Raw genomic sequence first — 23,838 nt, forward strand, 5'->3', positions numbered from 1 at the left:
ATTTGAAGTACATAAGCTTCATCAAACTTAGCATTCTATGAAAATTATCTACAAGCGACTTAAAAAAAAAAAAAAAGTACCACCCCGTGAGGGCTTAATACCTCGAGCTCAGCCATTCTTTACGACGGCTGCATTATGTTCTGAGATATGCCTACCCTATGATTATTTAATCTCGTTCCCATCTTTGGACGCTTGTGTTTGTGCAAGCTAATTTTTAACCACGGTGGCCTCTGGAGCGGCACAGGCGACTGTGGCCCGACGCCAGGAAAACAGGACTAACCGGAGGAAAGCAGAAGGAAGCGTTGGCTCGGGATAGCTGGACTAAGCTGACTCTCCGAAGCGCAGCAAGATATACGCCTGCGCAGGGAGCGGGCGCGGGCGGGGCTCCCTCCAGCTCTAGAGCATGGCTTTCCAACTCCGGCCGCTGGAGGGCGCTTCCGAGCCGGCGCCGAGCGTTTCCGCCGGCGCCCCGCCCACTCAGGCTCGCCCCGCGCCACCATTGGCTGCACGGCGGGAGCGCGCCGAGTCAAGGGGCGGGCCCGCGCCGGCTACAAAGCGGCGAAGGTCACGGCGCCAGCAGGAGCGCGCGGGCCGCTGGGAATCCGTTCTGCGGCCCTCACCCCCAGCCCACCGACCTCGCCCGGGAGCCATGGAAGGAGTAAGCGCGCTGCTGGCCAGCTACCCCACCGCCGGCCTGGCGGGCGGCCTGGGGATCACGGCGTGCGCCGCCGCCGGCGTGCTGCTCTACCGGATCGCGCGGAGGTAAGTGCGCGCCCTGCTGCACGCGGCCCGGGCCGCTGCCGCCCCGCCCCCGCGGAGGAGTCTCCGGTGCAGGCCAGACCTGCTTGCGAATGCGCGAGATCCCCTCTGCACCTCCTCCCTGCCCTAAAGACCTCGTCGGGAGGCAGCCTCGGAGCGTGGCTGGGGGAGGGGGCAGCCTGCTTGTTCATCCCTTCAAGGCTTGAGCCCCTGGCTGTACTGCCCTGCTGGGCCTCTGCTGCCCGTCGGTTAGGGTGATGAGAGCTGGCACTTGGTCCGCCTGCTATGGCAGTAACACAAGGGAGCTTCCCCCGGAGTAGCCTTCGAGCTAAATACTTAGAAGAGGCACGTGTGAACAGTAGCAGCCTGAGACAGACATTTAGGGAACTTGTCTACTGCCCAAAGGTGAGGGAGCGCTGTACTCTCTGGACACCTGTCTGGGATGGGTTTGGGGGCTGTACCTCTGCCCTGTCATGGCTTAGAGATCACGGGGACTCCAGTACTCAAAGCTGGCCTTGGCCATTCGCCTCCCTAGTCAAGCCCCGAAATGGAATAGGCTCTAACCAATGGTGAAGAAATAGCCCGCCTCATATCACTGAGGACAAGAATATATACGGCTTTATGGAGCTTCTTGGAGACAGCCAGGGATGTGCAAAGCTTAGGACTTGTCCCTAATCTCTTGCCAACAAGGAGTTATGGTCTGTTCATGTCCCAAGCAGAGCTTGTCCAGAGCCCAGGCTCCAGGTACCACTGCCTCTCTCCCAGTCCAGGACAGGGCATGAGGTTGCAAGGGCAGAGTGGAACTGACTGGGTCACTGCCTGTCACCCCTCGGTGCCCTCGGCTGGAGACAAGAATCCAAGGCCTTGGTGAGGTGCAGGGCATGCTCTTGCAGTGGGAGCCAAGGCCCCTCGTGCTCACCCCAGACTGTCAAGGTGGAGACTTTGACTGGTGCAGATTGGTCAAAGCGTGATGCTGCGTGGTGTCTTCATCTGGAGGGAAATTGGCCACTCGCAGTTCTGGAGTGAGACTGGCTTAGCAAGAGGCTGCAGCTTTCGCCTTCCCTAGTGGGGGATGCTGTGGCAGGCAGGACTCACCAGCTGTGGCAAAATGGGCGTTGAATAAGCTGGAGGAAGCCTCCAAGGAGTTGTTTTTGGAAGGGCACTTGGTGGAGTGGGTGCTTGTAAACTGAGCACAGAACTAATAGGGCAAGACAGTGTGGCCCAAGGGAGCCATGCGAAGAAAATGTCTCATTAGCTCTCTTCAGGTCAGTCCTTCCTGACTTTTAAAATTGGCTAAAGAGTGTCTGTGTGTGGTGGCACTGTTCTTTAATCCCAGCACTCGGGAGGCAGGTGCAGGCAGATCTCTGAGTTCGAGGCCCTCCTGGTCTACAAAACGAGTTCTAGGACAGCCAAGATTGTTATACAGAAAAACCCTGTCTCAAACACACACACACACACACACACACAAGTAGCCAAAGTGGTTGCTGGGAAGTCCTCTAGAGCCCAGATCCGGTCACCCCGCTTCCTTACCCTTGGATTTTTCTTGTTCCTGTCCCTGTTAATGATGAGAGCAACTGCCATTCCTGTATAGGTGGCAGGTGACACGCGGTGAGTGTCTGCTGTTAAGTAGCAGCTCCCGTGAGGCAGGTACTACCGTTCTCACCCATTTTGCAGCCGGGAAACAGCCTCGAGAACTGCCCTTCATAGCCCAGCTGTAAGTGGAAGAGCCCCATCTCACACCCACAAGCAACTTCTCTGAATCTGCATGGAGTTCTGGGGTGGAGGCCCCACATCTCTCTTCCTGTGCCACAGTTCTTCATGCCGCTGCCCTGGCCTGTCTTAGGTTTGCATAATGTACTTGGGATTTGCCCCTTGTAAGTGCGTCTCAGCACCCATCACCATCCTGCGTGCACAGCCTGTGGCGTCAGCTGGTGTTTATTGAGATCGTAGTTTCTGTGTTTGGAGCTCAGGAGGACACAGCCTCTCAGATGTTTAGCAAAGCCTATCCTACCATTCAGAGGCCTTCTGGCAGTTACTGTGTCTGGGCTTACCTCAACACTCACTATTCTGAGCTGCCCAGTTCTGAGACGCCACTCCAATGTGCACATTTCATATGACCCTTTCCTGCCTGCTGCCCTGCTGCTGAGGGCGCCTGTTTGTGGGTGGCAGGTTGGCTAGTCAGTCCTGTGGCATCTGTTGCCAGCTACTCTGAATTATCATTCTTCTCCTTGCATCCCAGCCCAGTTGGTGCGTATTGCTCGTGCGTCATCTCTGAAAGCCTTGAGTGGTGCTCGATGGACAGAGAGGGTGATGTGTCTGTCCCCAAGGGATCAGTTTTTTTTTGGGGGGGGGGGTCTCTGTTCTCGTCAGCGGATCCTGGTGAGATTGGGCCAGAGATCTGGACCTCGTTGGTCCAGGCTCTGTGGAGTTGCTGCTGCCATTGAAGCCCGGTGTGCCTCCCTGGACTCTTCCATTTGGTGAGGTCACACTTGGAAGAGCAGAGAAGGTGCATCCTGGGAAGCTGAACTTTCCCTGAGATCCAAGCCTGCCTCTCACAGGCGTAGCCTGTCAGTCCCCTTTGGGAGAGGTGGGCACACTGGCCTCCCACGACAGCTGAGCCCCATCCAGTGTCTGTGTGTGATGTAGCATGGGCCCTGAGTGGCTCCCGGGCCAGGGGACTTAAAGTAGTACAGAGGTGTGGGGACAGGAGTTTGGCTCTTCCCAAATGCCCTGGGCTGGTAAAGAGAACATCACCAGAGGTACATGTTCATGTTTCCCCAGTGTGTGTCCAAGCCTATGGAGAGGATACCAGGCATGTAGTTGCCCCTGTCCCCTTCTGTAAGGAACTGTCCACCATGGCTCCTTCAGGTTCCCTCTGGTATCCCAAGAGTTAAATGTCAAAGTGACCAGCTGGGGAAATGGTTTCCAGGTCCCCCACCCACCTGTGGCATTGAATGTGACTTGGGCTTGGCCATGGGCTGAGATGCTGCCTCTGCCAAGTCACCTTCCTTCCTGTGTTAAAGGGACATTGTGTCTCATCACCTCCACCTCATTTCCCAACTGTGATTTATCATGGAATTGAGGTTTTTGGCTTGAGGAAACAAAGTGGTCCAAGGAGTTTGCAAGGGAAACTTAAGGGGACTTTCCCTAAGCAAAAGCTGGGCGAGCTCTGAGGCCAGAGCTGCCTGCTCTGACCTGGGGGCAGTGTGGGAGCTGTAAAGTGGCTGCTGGGACAGTTTTCATACATGATGGCCTGCTGCCTGCTACCCCTGCCACATACCTTTTGGGGCTGTCCCTGAAGAAGACAGCCTCTGGCATAGAGACCCACCTAGTCATGGTGGACAATGGTTTCTTTGGTCACAAAAGAACACCCCCTTGCAGCATCCACCCCTCCAACTTTAGGAGGTTGAATCCCCCGCCTTCCACTTCCACACCAGGCCAGGAGCCATTTCCCTAGCAACAGAGCTGGAGACCCAGAGTGGAAACGATGGCTTCCTGAGTGGGAGGGGCTTCCTGGCCGCCTTGGCGCTCCAGAGCAACAGCCCCTGCCTGTCTGTCTTTGGTACCCAGAGCAAGCCCAGAATTGGCCTTTCCCAGCAAATAGAACAGAGCTAAGGAGCCCCAGGGGCAGGTGGGTGCATGTCTCAGACTCGGGGACATATGAGAGGTCACACTGCCTAAGTACCAGCTATGAGGCATACCCTGTACATAATTACAAAGAGGCCTATAAAAGATGTACAAATTACCACAAAGTAAGGCTAATTGCCCGGGAATACCACACACGTGGGCACCCCGGCAGAGCGCATTTCCAAACCTCCAGCCGCAGCCCCTGCCACGGTTTTCTGCATTGTTCTTTCTGTGATGGGGCCGGTAACTCTGTGGAGTACCAGGTACTGGCAGCGGGCTCTCTAGGATGAAGTCTGAGCGACCCATTGGAGAAGTGAGGGCTTAGAATGAAGCTTCTAGGAGGTAGAGTAACCATTGAGACGCTGGCACAGGGGACCCTGCCCAGCGTGTGCACTGTGAAGGGTCTGTTCCTTTGTGGACTGGCTTGTTTGTTTTTAAGCTCTGTGTGTGTGTGTGTGTGTGTGTGTGTGTGTGTGTGTGTGTGTGTGTGTGTGTGTGTGTGGTGTAAATGCAAGGGCCTATGGCGGCCAGAGGCATCAGATCACCTGAAGCTGGAGTTACAAGTGGTTGTTAGCCACCAGAAGTAGGTGCTGGGATCCAAACTCAGGTCCTCAAGAGCAGTGAGCGATCTTGACTGCTGAGCCATCTCTGACACACCTTCCTGCTGACTGGCGGGGTCAGGGCCGAACTGAGGCAGAAAGAAGTGGTGTGAGGCTGCCAGGGACCCCAGCCTCACCATCCTGCATCCCTGTCATTTATTGGCATTGACTAGGTTAGAACACTGTTCGGGACTTCCCAAGAGCAAGCCCTGTGAGGGGGGGGGTGTTCAAACCCCAGCTGACAGGATACCTTTCTTAACCTGCCCATGGGAGGGGGAAAAGGAGTAGAGCTGCTCTCCAGGCAGTGTAGACCGTCCTGCAGGAACTAGAGCCCACTCCCACGGCTGTCCTCCCTCCTGGGCTTCTGACTAGGTGACCCTTTCCATCACGAAGCTCCTCACATCCTGTCATTGCGTGCTGTTGTCTTCTGGAAGCAGCTAGTACTGTGCCTGGTCCATTTTACGGGCATGGCTTACATGTTGAGATTGACAAATGGGAATCTCGTGGGATCACACATACATAAGCTTCCGTAACCAGGGACCCAGCTCCTCCTCTTTCAGGATGCTAAGGCCAGAAAGTCATGCTGTCTGAGGAGCCGGGCATTTCTGTGGAGTGGCTTGCTCTGCCCAGTTCTCAGCAGTGCCCCTGAGCTAGACATGGCCTCTGAGTGACAGGGTAAGGTCAGGGTACCAGGGCTCCACACCAGTTGCCTTTGCTGGTATTGTTTTTAGATTCCTGGCCCTGGATTTGCTGGGCGGTTGCTGTGTGACCTCTGCAATGCTGCACAGATCCCCAGTGTCTGGGCTGGGATTATCCTTCAGGCCCCACCTGTTAATAGATTGTGGTCAACAAAACCCACTGTGGGCCTCCTCCCCTGGCTGAGCAGCTGTGACTTGTCACTGCCCGTCACCAGTCCCTACCCCTTGACATCCTCGGCTCTCTCTCCTCTAGGAATTTTTTTCCTGGGAAGGACAGTCTTAGAACTCTCTGGAAACATGGCTTCTACACCCTAGAATCAGACCTAATGGGGGATAAGGGGTTATAAGCTTCATCTCTTTTGGTCCATTGGTTAGCTAGCCCTGGCCCTGTGCCCTCCCATCACCCTAATGTCTGAGACCCCAAAACAGTGGGGGCTGGTGGCCCTGGGCTCCCAGGTGGCTACTCTAGAGCCTACAGAGCTAGTGAGTCTCCAGCGGCCTCTGGTGAAGTACTGTCAGTTATCAACACAGCATCATACAGGGGCCTGCCTCCCTCCCGTGACTTCCTCCTCTGGCTGGGCCTTCATCTCCACCTTGGATACCATTTCCTGTGCTTGGATAATCTTTCATTTCACCAAGGTCTTCCAGGCCAACTCTGTTGTCCTTGGTTCACAGGGTGAAGCCAACGCATATTATGGTCAACTGCTGGTTCTGCAACCACGATACACTGGTGCCCTATGGAAATCGCAACTGCTGGGACTGCCCGCACTGCGAACAGTACAACGGCTTCCAGGAGGTGCGGGCCGGCGGCGGGTGGAGGGCCGGTGCTCAGGCTGCTGCTGACACAGACCATGCCACTGTATTCTAACTGTGGCCCTGCCACCATGTCTCTCTTTGAGGAGGAAGAGCAGGTGCAGGGAGCTGTGGCCATTTGTCCTGTCACCCAACAGGTGGCAGGATCGGAGTTCAAGTCCAAAGTCAAGCAGGTTTGCAGCCCAGTTGCTGCAGATACTAAGTATTCAGCTTTGTGGGTGGTTTGTTTTCTGTCATGGCTTTGTCTGTCCTGCCACCATAGTGTGTGAGTGTCTGAGTGTAGCTTTTACTGAAGCTTACTAAAACAGACAGCCTCCCCAAAGGCCCACGGGCAGGCTTAGTTTTCAGAGTGTTTCTTAGGGACAAAGCCAGGGTGGGAGACAGACGTGGGTCAGGGCCACCCCAGAGCCTGCCCTGATGCACAGACTGGGTGACTTCTCGGCACCTAGATGTTGAGGGTTCCATGTGAGGCAGCATCAGAAGGAATGTGTAAAAAAGCCAGGGTAGGGCTGTCTGAAGTCCTGGAGCATCCCTGAGTGGGCGACACTGACCAGAGCCCCCTCCCTTGTCCAGAATGGAGACTACAACAAGCCGATCCCCGCACAGTACATGGAACACCTGAACCACGTGGTGAGCAGTGTGCCCAGTCCCCGTGACCCCGCACAGCCACAGCAGTGGGTGAGCAGCCAGGTCCTGCTCTGCCGGCGGTGCAGCCACCACCAGACCACCAAGATCAAGCAGCTGGCTGCCTTCACACCACGTGAGGAGGTGAGCATGCAAGCATGCATGGGCGGGCAGAGCCAGGTAGCTGCTCACCTCCTGCTGTCCCCACATTCCAGGGTGTGGGGCTTCTTCTCAGCGGGAGCCCAGCTTGCCCTGGTATGATCTGGTGACCACTGGGAAGACACAGTGGAAACCAAGGCCTGTCAGGCCAGAAGGGTTTGTCCCTGAGCAGAGGGAGGTAGAGGCCTTGGGCTCTGGCTGCAGTTTCAGGGTCTCATTCACTAGTCTGTCCTGCCTGGCATGGCATCCAGGGAAAAAGAGGAAGGTCCCACCTGAGGCTCAAAGGTGCCTAGGAGAGAGGAGAAGTCAGGAATGAGCCAGAAGACCAGGAGGGAGAGCTGACAAGATAGCTCAGTGGACGAAGACACTAGCTGCCAAGCTTGATGGTCTTAAGCTTGCTTCCTAGGGTGCACATGGTGGAAGGAGAACAAACTCCCACAAGTTACCCTTCGGCCTTCACTCACGCGCTGACACACATACAATAATGAATAAGTGTGATTTGTATGTTTTTTACAATGAGGACATGAGGTGACTTTCCAATTTGGCCCAACAAGAGATCATATGGCCATTCCTACTGAGCACTGGGTGGGCCTTGCTGTGTCTCTGAGGGAGCAAGGGATGGGGCATCTCTCCTGAGCTGCTATGGAACGAGAGTAGTCGGCTCTGGCAAACCCAGGCTGAGCCAGCAGCTAGCTCGCTCCCTGAGTGAGTTAGCCCTTCAGACTCAAGGAGAAAGGCAGGGTCTAATCCTAGGTTTTCCTCCTGCCAGAATCTAGTGGGTCCTGAGCTACATAGTGACATTAATGTCACTGTCTAGCGGGCTCCTAGCCTCTGCTGGTTAGCCCTCACTCCCAGGAGTTCTCATGACCATTTGCACAGGCAGGGCCAGCGTTTAAACCCAGTTCCCACATATAACACAGACCCTCTACCCTACCTACAGGGCCGGTATGATGAGGAGATTGAGGTGTACCGCCACCATTTGGAGCAGATGTACAAGCTGTGCCGCCCATGCCAGGCAGCTGTTGAGTACTACATCAAACACCAGAACCGCCAGCTGCGTGCCCTGCTGCTCAGCCACCAGTTCCGACGTCGGGAGGCTGACCAAGCCCATGGGCAGGTCTGAGGTTGTGGGGCATTTGGGTATTGAGTGTGTGGGAAGATGCTCTGAGAGCTGGACCCTAGCAACCGAGACATAGCGTAGCATGCCAAGACCACATTTCTGAGAAACAGTTGCCTGATGGCCCCTTGCTGTCGTCGGCTCTCCCTAACAAGAATCACTGGGGGGTGGGGGGGAGTAGAAGACTGCTCAGCAGTTAAGAGCACTAACTACTCTTCCAGGGGACCTGGGTTCAGTTCCCAGCACCTACATGGCCGCTCACAACTGTCTGTAACTCCAGTTCCAGGGGACCCGACACCCTCACACAGATATATACGCATGCAAAACACCAATGCACATAAAATAAAAATAAGTAAATTGTTTTTTAAAAAATTACTTTAAGGCCTGGAGAGATGGCTCAGAGGTTAAGAGCGTTGCCTACTCTTCCAAAGGTCCTGAGTTCAGTTTCCAGCAACCACATGGTGGCTCACAACCATCTGTAATTAGGTCTGGTGCCCTCTTCTGACCTGCAGGCATACACACAGAGAAAATACTGTATATATAATAAGTAAATAAATATTTTTTAAAAAGATAAAAAATTACTTTAAAGGCTGGGCGGTGGTGGTGTACACCTTTAATCCCAGCACTTGGGAGGGAGAGACAGGCAGATCTCTGTGAGTTCGAGGCCAGCCTGGTCTACAGAGCGAGTGCCAGGACAGGTTCCAAAGCTACAGAGAAACCCTGTCTCGAAAAAACAAACAAACAAAATTACTTTAAGAAAAAAAAGAGTGACTGGGATCGTGATGTGGCCGTCACACACCTTAGCCTGGTGTGATAGGGAATGTTTGATGAAAACTTGACAGTGATTGAAAAATTTGGAAGAGCGAAGTCAGTGTATAGAAAGGATTTCTCTACAGGAGAAGGAGCAGCGCCCTCCCTGGAGACCATCCCAGTGAGGCAGTAGCTTAGGTCTGGAATGGGGCATATGAACAGCATCCCCACATCGTGGGCACAAGGGCGGCCATTAGTGGCTCTCTGGCTTCTCACTGACCTGTCTCTACCTCCCTCAGAGCTTCAGTTCCTCGGCAATGAAGGCGCCCTTCCAGGTCATCCTGCTCCGTGCCCTGGCCTTCCTGGCCTGTGCCTTCTTGTTGTCCATTACACTGTATGGCCCCAGCGAACCCTTCACCCCCGGATCCGCCCTGCCCCTGGCCCTGCCTCCTGGGGGCAACAGCTCTGCTGCATCCGACAACACCACTGCTCAGGCTGAGGGCTGGCAGCAGCTGCTGGGCCTGTTGCCAGAGCACGCCACAGAAAAGCTACGTGAAGCCTGGGCCTTTGGGCAGAGCCACCAGACCAGCATTGTGGCAGTGGGCCTGCTCACCTGCCTGCTGGCCATGCTGCTGGCTGGCCGTATCAGGTGTGTTGTGGGGCCTTGGGCATGAGTGAGCAGAGGTCTGCAATGCTGCCTGGGGTCTTTCTGGTCCCTGCTCTGGACTGAACTCCATGCAGCTAGACAAAGCTGTCTAGTTTCTCCGGGGCCAGGAGGACAGCACAGCACCACAGACAATGGCAACACTGAGCCAGTCCTCCGCTGCCTCGGCCTTGGCCAGGCCACCTCACAGTCTCTAAGTCAGAGTAGTAGAAGCCACCTGCCCCTGGTTCCCAGGCTAGGTCATGGGTGTAGGAGCCCTGGCTTGCTTAGTGTGGGCAGCCTTGAGTCATAGAATGAACTCAGACCCTTCACTGATCTCTCTGTCCTCGTCTCTGAGCTGGGCCCAGTGTGGATGGGGTAGGGGGGCAGGAAATGGTTCGGCTCAGGGTTTGGTAGTGTCTGCTGGGCACACACTCACCTTGCTTTCTCCAGCAGGCTCCGACGGATCGACGCCTTCTCTACCTGTCTCTGGGCCCTGCTGCTGGGACTGCACCTGGCAGAACAGTATCTGCAGGCTGCTTCACCAAGCTGGCTCGACACACTCAAGCTTAGCACCACATCCCTGTGCTGCCTGGTGGGCTTCACTGCAGCTGTGGCTACAAGGAAAGCTACGGGCCCACGGCGGTTCCGGCCCCGAAGGTCAGAGAAGCAGCAGTGACTGCGGGGGGTGGGGAGGAGGACAGGTGATGGACCTTGGCCCCGCTCTCTGAAGCAGGCAGCCCCTGTCTTTTGTTACCCACCCCACTCCCACACCTTTAGCAGAGCCTTGAGTTCATGCTTACCCCTCTGTTTCCCCTTTAACTTCCCAGCACTTCCAAGCCCCCACACCCCAGTCTTGGTGCTCCCAGGCCCTGTTGGTGCTCACTACTGCCACCACTTCTCTGGCCTAAGACCCTTTCATAGCCCTGGTGATCCAAACATGGGCAGCTCACAGGTGACCTGCTTCTGACCCATGGCTTCCTGCTAGCTCCAGGCACCCCAATCTTGTCCCCACTCTTCCTGGGGAGACTGCCTGCTGTACCCTTGTTATTTGCTATACCCTGGCTGGTCAGCAAGGCTGTGGCCTCAACAGGGTGAGCCAGGACCAGAGCAGAGCTGCCCCTCCTGGTCCCTTGTTCCCTCCTGGAAGCTATTCCCAGTTCCTTGTTTCAAGACCTTCCTGAGACCTAATGGTCCCTCAGGGTTGTTCCCTGGGAGTGGAGAGTACATCATTGTGTGGTCAGCAGGCACCTGTAGCCCGCCAGACAGGAGGAGGACGGATTATCCCAGATCAGTAGCTGCTCTGCACAAACAGGACTCAAAGGGAGAGACTGTTGGTGACACCAAGTTATTGTCACCTTGTCCATCTCTAGCATCAGTGGCTTCCTTGGAATAAATTTTGGAGGGTGCCGAGGCTTCGGCCCTCAACTTCTCTAGGGGCAGCTGCAGGGCCCGTGTCTCAGCCTCACCCTTCTTTCAGGCACAGCTCCTAGGATGCCCCCCTAAAAGTCTCCACCTTAGGGGAAGGACCATAGATCAGGCCCTTGCTAGCTGTATGGTTCTGGCCAAACCCCTGTTGTCCCTTAGCCTTGGTTAACCATCTGAAGTGGGAAATGGGTCCTTATGTAGGGCCTTGGGGTGCTGGCCTCAGTGAATTTGAGGACCGCATGGTGACCACATAAAAAGTCATTGTCTAAGGCCATCCAGAGTGTAGGCCAATGCTATACCCCTCTGATGTGCTGCCCTCTGGTGGCTCCATTGGACTGCACACTCCCTCCATTGCTGGGTCCTGTCACTTATGTTAACATACATCCCACTGAGCTGCAGGCTCCATCCCCCTCTGCACCAGAGTGCAGGCAGATTACACATGAGTGAATGTCACGTCAAACGTGGCCATCAGCTGCTGGGTCTTTGTGGGGAAACTTCTTAGAGCCCCATTGGGAGCTTGACAGAGGCACCCAGGCCCCACTGTGGTAAACTTGTTTGAGGGTCCTTGAAAGGCATTCTGCCCTCAACCCTCCGTAATCAGGCAGCAAGCCAAGTCTTACCCCACTTCCATGTGTGGTGAGCTGGAAGTGTCAGAAGACAGGGTCTTGTTTCTGGCGTTTCAGGGCTCAGCTTGCTCTCAGTTAAGGGTGTGGAAGGCCCCTCTGAAGAGGTGTGGATGAGGCCATGGTTGAGGTGTAGGCCTGCTACCGCTGGCCCTATGGCACAGCTTCCTGAGAGAACAGGGAACACCTGCCTGACTCCCAAGAAACTGGCCCTGGAAAAAGACGGGACAGGTAGTGGGCCATTGTCTGCGTGTCCTGCATCCTCTTGCGTGGTGTTGTGGATCTCACTCTGAAAGAGGCCAGCAGGAGGGTGCTGATTTCTGCATTCTTGGCTTTGGATAGAAGCAGGGTGTGTGTGTGTGTGTGTTTGTGTGTTTGTGTGTGTATGTATTTAAATTATTTATGGTACACAGAGCCAGCACTGGCCAGTCAGGATCCCTACTAAGCATGTCTTTCCTGCCTGCTGGTGGGTGTAGAAAACATGGTGGAACAAGGATTCCTGGCATTTTGAAGAGTTTTGTGTTACTTTTTAGCATTAATAGTCCTTTAAAGTTTTGTTAGTTGGAGAAAATGCCAGTATGTTCTGGTGTCGCTGGCAGAAGCTGGGGAAATGTGGGCACCCTCGGATTGTGGCTTGTTGATTGGGGACGACCACCAGACTGTCCCTGGTCAGAGTGGGATTGTCCTGGGTACCTACAGATTGTATCCCTGAAAAAGGAAGGAGGGAGCCGTACTCAGCTCTGGGTCTGGAATCCCCACGCTGGCCCAGCAGACTAGTAACACTTGCCCTGGAATAAACGACCAGGACCACCATCCTCCATCCCCTGGCTAGCCCATCTGCCTGCTGTGCCATCTCTCTGCACCTGGTACAAGTCTTGTGTCGTGTAGTAGAATTGTGACTAATTGTCTAGCGACCCTAATCACTGTAACCATCACTGGCCATAGACGTCATGTTTTGAATGCTGTGTTTTCAATAAATGCTCCTGGGCCCTCATTCGGGTTGGCACCAGGTACCGCGTCCTTTTTCTTTCATGATTCTTCAGAAGGGCTTCTGTGCCAGGGTGGGAGGGGGTGTGTTTCGGGGGCACTGCATTTACACGGGAGTCTGGGCTAGGGAGCAGGTTGGGGAGCTGGTGATGACATCGGATGGCTTGAGGGCACAGCTGTTTCTGTCTTGCTGCCCAGTGTTTTTCCCATGTGAATAAGCTGATGCAGCTACTTTTTTTGTTTGTTTTTTGAGACAGGGTTTCTCTGTGTTGCTTTGGAGCCTGTCCTGGAACTTGTTCTGTAGACCAGGCTGGCCTCGAACTCAGAGATCTGCCTGCCTCTGCTGGGATTAAAGGCGTGTGCCCCCACCACCCAGCTAGCAGCTACACTCTTGATGGGGCTAGCTATGAGGAAGAAGTCTTGAGGCTCCCATCAGGGTTGGATTAGTGAGCTCCAGCCTCAGCCTTATGGCCCTCGTCACAGTCAGGACTCCCAGGAAACATGCGACTCAGAGAGTTGGGTTCGAACTTGCAGGGATTCAGGGACCACTCAACTAAAGAAGCGCTGGATCCTTTTCAGGGGATACTGCTTCAGGGACTGCCCAGGGCAGGGCAGAGCTGAGCCCTTGCCAGGCTCCCACCTTTGGGATCCACTCATCTGATGATGCTACCTTGTGTCACAGCCAGAGGGAACAGACCTCCAAAGCCCTCTCTCACAAAGCTGGTGTTGTCAGAAGCTTCAAGACCCTCAACGTCCCTGTGCTTAGTGGCCAGGACTATCACACTTGACCATGGCATGGCCCCAGGGTTGAGCAGAGCTGGAGAGAAGGGGATATGCTAGCAAAGGCCAGCCTGTATGGGGCCAGGGGGCTGTAGTCCTTCTCTAACTGGGACCCTCTCTGTGTACTGCATCCCCCACTGCTTGCTGACCCTTGGGGGCTGTCTATTTCAGGGTCACCCTTGGCTCCGGGCTGTGGCAAAGAATGGGCACAGGAGGCCTAGTGTAGTGTCCTGCTGCCACCTGCTGGAAGGGCTTGGCCATGCCTGTGTGCCTGCTCTGAGACTGACACCCTGCCACAACTTCCACCAAATTCTCAGCAAAGCCCAGTGTCTTCCCACAGTTAAACGTGTGGTACCCAGGTTCCAGCCTCACCTCTGCTGGCCCTAAAGAGCCTGAATGTGTCCCCTGAGCCATTCAATGAGGTCCTGCCAGACAGACTCAGACATAGTCCTGAAATGGAAAGAGAAACTGCCCTTTTTGGTTGTTTTGTTTTGTTTTTTTTGGTGCTGGGAGATCAAACCCAGACACCCCCCACCTACACACACACACACACACACACACAGTTGGCAAATACTTTACCACTGAGGTTAGTCCCATCCTACAAAAATCAACTTTTCTGCTTAAGACAGGGCATTCCTTAGTCTTAGAGCAAGGAGTAGTACTTCTGACAGTCCCCAAAAGGAGCAAAGTTAGGGTGTGTTCACAAATGCCCCTCTGCAGTTTTGCTGTGCCCTGATTTCCCTGTGTTTTGCAAACATTGAGCTAGAAGTTCAGGTGCATCATGGTCCTTTACAAGAGACTGGGAAGGTCACGTTATTGGGCATTCACCAGATGGCTACATACATTTCTCTCACAAAACTGAAAAATGAGGAGAGAGGTGGTGTGGAGCTTGGCTAGCAGTAGCCCCCCCCCCAAGCCCTCGGCCATAACGGCATGGGGACCTTGGCCCCTGCTCACCATGAGGCCTGACCCTGCCAGCCCATCCGTCGGCACATTGTCTGCTGGGCTCATTTGTCCCTTGGGACTGAGGTAAGGCTGGATACCCGAAGCTCCTTCCAGATGGCAGACTAATGTATTAACTGCCTCTGTCCCTCTCCCCTCTGTAATTGGGTGCCTTAATCAGAAGCATGGTTGACATGGGTGGCCTGTGGCCATCAGGTTCTGTTGTGTGATTTGTACTGTTCTCTAGTTAAAGAGACACTGTCACCTTCTGTCTTTCTGGCAGCTTGATGGTTGTTTTGGGGTCTTTCCTAAGATTGAGTTTGGCGTGCACAGTGTAAGAGCCTTTTCTGGGGATCCAAGGCCTGGCCTCATGAGGCTTGGCCCCAAAGAGATGTGACAGCATCTCAGCCCAGTTGGGAACCACCCAAAGCGTCTCTGCGTCTGGCTGCTCCATTGGGAGGTGGCTGGAAGAACCCAGGTTTGAGCCTCGCCGAGTGCCTGGTCTGGAGATGGAATGTTTGCTTCAGGGCAAAAAGGGATTGGCCTGAGGCTGGCTAGGTGACAGTGCCACTTTAATGTGGAGACGTAGTGGAGGTAGATTGCCGTGAGCCTGAGGGGGCCGGAGGGGGCATGCGGGGTGGGGTGGGTCATGCCGGCGTCTCCCAGCCACCCGCTCCTAATAAGTGGACAATTGCTCTTTTGCTTCGACTAACGCACGCCTCATCTGGGACCCGACTCAGGCCCACCTCACACCCTGGGAGGGGACAGGCCCCATTGTGCAAAGGCTATTTCTAGAACCTTCCTGGCTTACTCTCTCCTCTCTGTGGCCCTGGCCCTTGCAGGTACTTCTCAGGAGACTCTGCCAACCTTTTCCCCTCCAGCCCCAGCCTGGCCATGCCCTGCCCGAGCCTCACCACCTCACCAGCATCTCTCTTCATCCCCACCCCACCCGGCTTCCTGCCTCTGACCAAGCAACAGCTCTTCCGATCTCCTCGTCGGGTCTCACCCTCCTCGCTGCCAGGCCGCCTCAGCCGGGCCCTCTCACTGGGAACCATACCTTCTCTGACCCGGACCGGTAAGACCTTGCCAGCTTTGATGACAGAATCCAACTAGGCCTAGATCTTGTGAGGGGGAGATGGGGTAAAACCAAAGAGTTGGTTTGAACTCCAGCTAAGGAGATGGGCAGGGCTGGGCTCAGACCCAGGTGAGCCCACTTAGCACCCACATTGACCAATCACATCCCATTGTTTCCCTCCTTAAAGCCTGGGCCTGTAGAAGGATTCCTCATGAGCAGTTGTGTTATTTGAAGTAATATATTTCAAGGGCTCAAAAGGGGACTAGAGATACAGCTACGTGGGTAGGGTACTTGGCTAGCATTCACAAGGTCCCAGGTTCAATCCCCAACACTATGTAAAGCCAGCGTGGTAGGGCACACCTGTAAACCTAGCACTCTGAAGGCAGAGCTAGGAGGATCAGAAGTTCAAGGTCATTCTCATCTACTAGCCAGCCTGGGCTAGGTGAGACCCTGTCATCACCCCCCCCCCCAACCCACCCACAAAAAGTGCTGAAGAATGACAAGCATCCCTTGTGTAAATGAGTGCTCACTGAGTTTTATTATTTCTGCTTTTCTATCTGGAGAATGTGTGCCTGGAAGTCAAGGATTCTGTCTCTGTCAGTTGCATTTGTTGGTTGCTTGTCTTGTGGAGCCTGAAGAGACCAAGCCCTGGCCCTGTCTGCAGGGACTCGTGAGGGGCACCTCTCCTGCCACCTGTGGGATCCGAGAATCGAACTCAAGTCATCAAGTCTGTCCTTACGGCTTCTACCCACTGAGTCATCTCGCCAACCCCATATCCAGTTTTAAACATGCTTAATCCAGGTGCATTAGTGATGATTCTCATTTGCCTTTGAGAACCTACCTGAGAGTTTGCCCCAATCTCAGGTGTCGAATGAGCTTCAAGGAAGAATGTGGGTGCATCTTGGTTCACCCCCTTTCTTCTTTACTAAGCTATAGATAGTCACTGGACTTGGTCTTGTAGCCAGGCTCCCTCTTAAAACCCTCAACAACATTGTTAGAACCTCAGGAGCCCCAGTCTTTGGTGACTTGTTCAAGGTCCTCCTGCCTTTTAGAGCTGGATGTGAGCCTGGCAGCCAGGCCCCTTAATGCAGGCTGCTTCTCACCTGCTGTGTGCACGCTGAGTGTTTTCCCTGCCAGAGATACTGGACACTTGAGGAGACAGCATCTGAGCTAAGCCGGGGCAGTGCCAGGCCTTGAGGTAGGGGTAGGTAGCGATGGGGATGTCCTTACCGTCCGTGGAGGCTTGGGTAACCTTGTGAGCCAGGTTCCTCTGAGTGTAGTGCCAGCTCCTCTCACTTGCTCATCGGAGCAAGTGTCAAGCTTTTCACAGAGCAGGGGCCACAGCTGGAGGTGCTGGCAGGCCTCTCTGCGCTGTGTAAGTGATAGCTGTGGTACAGGGTCCTTGGAGTGACCTGACGGGAAACGACACTGGGAGCGTTTTCTTGAACACTTGCCAGAAATTGGGAGCTAGGGAGCCCCTAGCCCTCTCCGAATGCAGGTCTTAGTTCTTTAAAAGAATAGACCCAAACTGAACTTGGTGGTGCCTGCCTGTGATCTCAGCATTGGCAAGGCTGAGGAACCCCAGAGTTCAAAGCCAGTCCAGGCTACATAGCAGGTTCTTGTCTCTAAGTAAGTAAATAAGTAAGAAAAAAGGAGCAATGGCTCAAGGGTTAAGAGTGCATGCTGTTCTTGTAGAGGACCCTAGTTCTGTTCCCAGCACCGTGTCGTGCAGCTTATCACTTCTGTAACTTCAGGTTCAGGATACCCAGCACCAAGGCGAAAGGCGGGACTTCCTTGTGCAGGAAGCAATTCCCCTAACTCCGTTTACCTAGCTCCAGGCTCTGCCTACTGCCAACTGGGAGAGTTGTGTTGCCAAGGTGTTCTTTTCCCTGTCTGACAGGCCAGTCCTGTACACTTTGGGGCGTTGTGAGGGTTAGTTGTATGCAGGAAACTAAGGAATTAGCCTGTACATCAGCGGGTTGCTGCTAGCATGTCCTCAAGCATCACGAGGGTACAGGGCCTGGCCTCGGGTTCAGACTGGGTGTGTGACTCGATGACAGAGCAGTTGCCTAGGGTATACAGGCCCTGCATCCTTCCCAGCATCTAAAATAATAATAGCAATAAAATGAGGCCACTGTGTCTGGGACTGTGGGGAAAGGAAGTAGACTAGGTGCCTGGCACTCAGTCTGTAGTAGTGGCTTCTGTTCTCAGTCACCACGGGGGTTCTGGTAACAGCAGGATCTCCGAAAGGAGTGGGTCCGAGAACATGTTCTTGCAGGTCTAAGACTCACATACTAGGAGACCAACCAGGTCTAGGGTTCAGGTACTAGCATGGACCTCTTGTCTCTGTCTGTCTGTCTGTCTGTCTGTCTCTCCCTCTCCTCCATGCTTCTGTTCTCTGCCAGCTGCTAAATCCTGCCACTCATGCCTCATAGAGATTCCTTTTCCCAGCTTCACAGACCTGCCTTGAGGGTACTCTGCTGGGCACACTTCAGTTGAGGGTACTCTGGTGGGCACACTTCAGTTGCAGGACCTGTTCCCGGGCATCTGGCCTGGCCTAAAGGGGAGGAGGGGCCATCATGGCACTTCGCAGCGGGGCACTTGGGAGAAGGTGAGATCTGTGCACGGGGCCCTGCCCTGAGGGTGGACTTAATTTAGGAAGAGGCAGTGTTGGGTTCCCTGTGAGGTACAGTGGTTTAGGATGAGAATTGTGGAGACAGACCCCTTGGAAATGGTTAGTGGAACTCCGGACAACTAGAAAATGGTGCCTTGGGGTTGGAGAGATGGCTCAGTGGTTAATAGCATTGGTTGCTTTTCCTGAGGACCCAGGTTCAAATCCCAGCATCCACATGGCAGCTCACAACCTTTGGTAACTCCAGTTTCAGGCCATCTGCAGCCCACTTCTGCCGGCATCGCGTTCACATAATGCACGTGCATACAAGTACACACTCATGTACTTAAACTACAGTACATACAAGTACACACTCATGTACTTAAACTATAGTGCATACAAGTACACACTTGTGTGCTTAAACTATAGTGCATACAAGTAAACACTCGTGTGCTTAAACTATAGTGCATACAAGTAAACACTCGTGTGCTTAAATTATAGTGCATACAAGTAAACACTCGTGTACTTAAACTATAGTGCATACAAGTAAACACTCGTGTACTTAAACTATAGTGCATACAAGTAAACACTCATGGACTTAAACTTTAAAAATGAAGATAGATTTTTTTTTTTATTAAAAAAAAAAAAAAAAACAACACTGCGTGTGTGGAAAAAAGGGCGAATGATGAAGAAGCAGAGACCATAGGCACTGCTGCCTTCCCCTGACCACTGGAGGCTTCGGTGTCTTCTTTGGCAGAGTGGGACTGCTCCCACGTGCCCTGGATGGCAGTTGCTGTTTTCATGAAAGCGCCTAGCGCTGTGTGGCAGGGATGTGGGAACAGAGGGCGGTGGCCATCACCCTCAGTCAGTGATGCATTTCTCTTTCTGCCTAGACTCAGGATACCTGTTCAGCGGGAGCCGCCCACCGTCTCGGGTGTCTCCACCTGGAGAGGTTTCTCTTTCAGGTAAGGAGAAGGGGAGCTGGCAGAAGGGCCTGGAAAGCTGTTAACAGGTGCCCCCAGGCAGATTACCCCAACCCTGGGCAAGAGACATGGACGTGTCTAGGTTTTCTCTGATGTGAAGTAGGTTGGGGGTCAGACAATAGCATGCTGTGTTCACAGATAAGCCAGGTGCCAGGTGCAGCCCTAGCAGGCTAGGTCAGCTGACCAGAGACCAGACAAGCCCGCTGCTGCCAGGGCCCGGCTCTCAACCCAGGGAGGTCTAGAGACATACTCTGGGGCATTCCTACTCTACCCGTTCCCCCTGCTCACTTCCTGGTGTGGCTCCAGCCCTTCCTCCCTCAGGTTCCTGTAGAGTTTCCCCCATCCCCACCCCACATCTTACCCTTCCTTCATGAGCCAAGGGAAGCGTCAGGTCCAAGTGGCACGTGGCACATGTCTTGTCTTCCTCCCTCTCTGCAGATTACTTCTCTCTGCTGTCGGGCAGCTTCCCCTCTTCCCCTCTCCCTTCTCCAGCGCCTTCTGTGGCCAGCTCCATGGCCTCCAGCTCTGGCTCCCTGCGCCACCGCAGGCCCCTCATCAGCCCTGCCCGGCTCAACCTGAAAGGGCAGAAACTGCTGCTCTTCCCAACCCCCGGGGAAGGGCCCAGTACTCCCAGCAGCTCGGAAGAGCACTCACCGCCCAACGGCAGCCTCTTCACTGAGCCTCCCCAGCTCCCCCAGAGGAGTCGCACACGGGACGCGAAGCATACTATGGGTATGTGGGCCTGACGCGTGCAGCAGGTGCTGCCGTGGGAGCTCCTGGCTGATCCCAGAGGTCACCTGGTGCTGTGGTGAGGGCATCTGTAGTGACTGCCCAGCGTGGCTCTGGTGATCTTTAACCCTCTCTGATGGGTGCTTTTGCCCTTTCTTCTTAGAAGTAACTCTTGGGATCTGGCTGTCATTTCCTGGGCCCTCAGAAGCCTGCTGTTCACTCTCAGCCTACCCTTTCATGGGTGCTTTCATTTTCTGCCAAACATTTTTAAAAGTTAGTTGGACTCTCTTAAAATTTAGACTTTGAGCCAAGCGGTGGTGGCACACACCTTTAATCTCAGCACTCAGGAGGCAGAGGCAGGTGGATCTCTGCAATTGAGGCCAACCTGGTCTACAGTTCCAGGACAGGCTCCAGAGCTACACAGAAAATCCCTGTCTCTAAAATAAAAATGTAGACTTTGGCCTGGAGGGATGGTTTAGTCGTTAAAAGGCTAGGCTCACAACAGAAAATATAAGAGTTCGGTTCCCAGCACCCACGGCTATCCTTCCAGGTACATTTAAATAAAAGAAATTTTAAAAAAAATAGACTTTAATGTGGGCTGTGTGGCTTTCTTGGGTCTGTAAATGTGGGTAGATTTGAGCACCTGGGCTAAATGGGTCTGAGAGGAGGGGATAGGCAGGCAGTCTGGAGCCCGGAGCTGCTCTGGTCCTCAGACTCAGTCCTCCCTGCCTTGCGGGGCTTAGTGGTTGGTGCCAATAGGCACTTGTGCTGCCCTGACCTCAGCACGCGGTCCAGACAAGGCCCTGGCCCTCTACTGCTCCAAGGAGGAGCAGTTGGGACTTGTGAGGACCTTGTCATGGATTGAATCAGAGTTCTGGGGATGTCCTGGAGTTGAGCTGTGAGCATAGCAGCGTATCGCTCTTTCTTCTGCAGACATGCGATCCATGCTGGCTAGAGACAGCGCCTGCAGCAGCCGCTCCATCAAGAAAGAGGATGACTCATCCCAGTCCTCCACTTGCGTGGTAGACACCACCACCAAAGGGTGCTCCGAGGAGACTGCTCTCTGGAAAGGTCTGTGACCCGGGGGTGGGAGAACAAATCCCAAGCCCCCTCTCTGGAGATTACAGTATCTGTGACAAAGAATCTCCTAGAACACCACACCTGTGGTAACTCCGCTGGTTCGTCTCTTCAGCTGCACTAGCCCCACGTCAGACGTTCAGTAGCCATGAGTAGCTCAGGGCTCCTATGCTCAGAGTCGACAGGATGTACTTCTCTGGAGAGTCTCAGCATGGTAGCAGGTGTGGGCTGGGGACTCTAAAGACTTCCTGTTGGTCCAGAGCACCCCAGGCTCCTGGGTGGACTTGGCTCCTTGCTTACTGGCTTACTGATGGGGGCAGTGTAAGACCATCCGTGGATCCTGGTGAGCTCCCCCACATAAGGGACAGGACACTAGTGGAAGGGACAAGTCGGCAAACAAGGTTTCCTGACTCTGCTGCCCCAGAGTCTGTGCTGGTGACTTTGAGGCCATGATGACCTCATTCTACTTTTGGTTATTGTGGGGTTTTTTTGGTTTGTTTGTTTTTGAGACAGGGTTTCTCAAAACAGCCTTGGCTGTCTAGAACTCCCTTTGTAGATCAGGCTGGCCTTGAACTCACTGAGATCCGCCTACACCTACCTCTCAGAGTGCTGGGATTAAAGCACCACCGCCCTGCTGTGTTGTTTTTAAGCAAGGTCTCCTGTAACCCAGGCTGGCTTTGAACTCACTAATCTGAGAAGCCTTTGATCTCCTTACCCGCTGCCTCTGTCTCCTCAGTGCTGGGATGGTAGACACGTGCCACCATTCCCAGCTCTGAGTCTACTTTTTAATCTCTGAGACTTGAGCAGGGTAGCCCTCCACAAGACCCCATTTCTTCCTTTGTGATGTGGGTATCTCTGAGACTTTGGTATCTTGGTTGCCCCCTTGTTACCTGGGTGCAGCCTCACCTAGGGTCCATGTAGTTATACAGGTTCTGGAAAGATACCCCTTCAGAGATGTAGGGCCAACCAGTACCGCGGGAGGGCCCTCAAAACCCAGTACCCTGGGAAGGGCCCCAGGTCCTCCATACAGGGAGGACTTTGCTGGAGGGCAGACTAGATGTGGCCTGGCCAGCTGGGGTAGGTCTGAGCACCCTACATGAGGATTGGGGTGCCAGCCACACTGCTTCTAACTTGTGTCCTGCTTACAGCTCGTGTCGGCCCCTCTCTGGTCCAGGGCCTCCTGGCTGTGAGCTTGGCCGTCAATGCAGTCTTCACCTCAGCCTACCTGTACCAGAGCCTGCGCTGACCACCTTGACTGCCCTTCTGGAGGACACTGCCCAGGCGCATGCTGCTTCCACCACTGCCGCTCAGATCCCTCCCTGAGGGGCTCTGTCTCCGCCTTGACACCAGGGCCCTTGTTGAGTCCCTGACCTCAGGACACCTGCTGTCCCCCCAACAGACTGCTGACATCAGCTGTGTTTGGTGCTGACACTCTTACCCTGAAGCAGGGACTTCTGACAGCTGCCCAGCCCCAGGGACACTAGTGCTGCTGTAGAGGCAGCAAGGGCCAAGCTGCCTCTGCCCTGCTGCTGCCACCCGGTCATATCTTCTCTGTACTCCGAGACACCAGAGATCTGCCTCAGAGCCCCACCAAAAACCCAGATGAAGAAGGCCCCACACCAAGAGAGCAAGCCTCCCTGCAGCAGGCACCTGGCAACCCATCTTGCCCCTGACTGTTGGCTCCAGGCAGGGCTGAGCAGGTGGGAGCCTGGGACTCACATGAAGTACCTGTGTTCCCTCTCCTCCTGAGTCCTGCCCCACTCACCTGTTCGGTGACTTCTGGTGACTGAGCAGGCAGCTCCATTGCCCTGAGAGCACCAGAGCCCCCCTTGCCTGGCCGCCAGTTCCGCGTGAGCTGCACAGTTCAGACAAGACTGGACCCCTCCCTCTCTGCACCCAGACCTCTTTCTCCTTTGGTCCTCAGGCTCTACTATTCCCTCCTTCATCTGCCCCCACCTGTGTCCCCCATGACCTGGCTCTCCAGGCCACCTCAGTTGACCTTCATACCCAATCACGGCCCTGCTGAGGACACTGCAGGCTTGGGTGTACATCTGTCCCATGAGGAAGGAGGAGGGACTTTGGCCTGACACTGGCTCTTTCGATACCGTGGGGCCACATGTGCCTGTGGGTGTCAGTCCCACCCCCCATCCCGGGCTTTGGCCCCAGGCACGTGTGTATGTGGGTGTGAGTGTGTTTTTGTGTGTCTCTGTGTTACACGCTTGGGGTTTGTTGTGGGGGAGGGGCATGGGGCAGGGCAGGGTCTTCACTGTCATTCAGGGATAAAATTTAACTTTATTTTTGTACGCATTTTTTGCCAGGTGAGGCGTGTGCTGGCCTCGAGCTCCCGGCCAAGGGAGGTGGTTTCCTAAGCTTCGGGTGCTTTAGTACTCTCTTTACCATAGGGAAGGAGGCCTGGCCTGACCTCCACACTCCTTCCCTGGGAGCTCTTGATGACAGCCTGTGGGCAGTCAGGACAGTGTCAGGACTCCGTGAGTCCAGCTGCCACCAAAGGTTCCAGCTTGGGGGTGGCGCTTCCTGGTCTCCATCTGTACAGTGGGTAACATCAAGTTGAAATTTTTTTTTCCTGCCTAATGAAACCAAATTGTTCCCCGGCATTTTTTGTCTCCAGCCCTGAGGAAGTGCCCAGGGAGAAACTGGCCCCTCCCACCAGCGCAGCAGGCCAGCCTGGCACACTGCGCACCCACAAGGGGCTTTGACTTACGTTTTGATTTATACATAAAACATGACATTATTTTTCTTTACAAAAGCAAAACAATTTAAACAAAACCATACCAACTTTTGACTTGAACCAAC

General features: G+C 54.3%; 1 protein-coding gene across 3 annotated transcripts; it reads left to right on the forward strand.

The window, feature by feature from the left end:
- The first annotated feature begins 549 nt into the window (after positions 1–549).
- Positions 550–23,838, forward strand: Tmem201 (transmembrane protein 201). Of its 3 annotated transcripts, none has more exons than XM_038334167.1 (11): positions 550–762; positions 6,359–6,479; positions 7,070–7,264; positions 8,220–8,396; positions 9,446–9,795; positions 10,243–10,449; positions 15,392–15,624; positions 19,129–19,200; positions 19,657–19,950; positions 20,881–21,018; positions 22,173–23,838. In XM_038334167.1, exons 1-11 carry the CDS (start codon positions 650–652, stop codon positions 22,268–22,270), a joined length of 1,998 nt encoding a protein of 665 aa, XP_038190095.1. In that variant the 5' UTR covers positions 550–649; the 3' UTR covers positions 22,271–23,838. The 3 variants fall into 3 exon arrangements, with proteins under 3 accessions (XP_038190095.1, XP_038190096.1, XP_038190097.1); XM_038334168.1 differs by having other exon boundaries at positions 10,246–10,449; XM_038334169.1 differs by lacking the exon at positions 19,657–19,950.

The sequence above is a fragment of the Arvicola amphibius genome, chromosome 6 (assembly GCF_903992535.2).
Source record: "Arvicola amphibius chromosome 6, mArvAmp1.2, whole genome shotgun sequence".
In the NCBI taxonomy this organism is placed as follows: Eukaryota; Metazoa; Chordata; class Mammalia; order Rodentia; family Cricetidae; genus Arvicola; species Arvicola amphibius.

Coding starts and splice junctions, on each gene's coding strand:
- Tmem201 (XM_038334167.1), top strand. CDS start 650: ATGGAAGGAGTAAGCGCGCTGCTGGCCAGCTACCCCACCGCCGGCCTG. Junction 10,450..15,391: donor CGGCGGTTCCGGCCCCGAAG/GTCAGAGAAGCA, acceptor TGGCCCTTGCAG/GTACTTCTCAGGAGACTCTG. Junction 19,201..19,656: donor TGGAGAGGTTTCTCTTTCAG/GTAAGGAGAAGG, acceptor CCCTCTCTGCAG/ATTACTTCTCTCTGCTGTCG.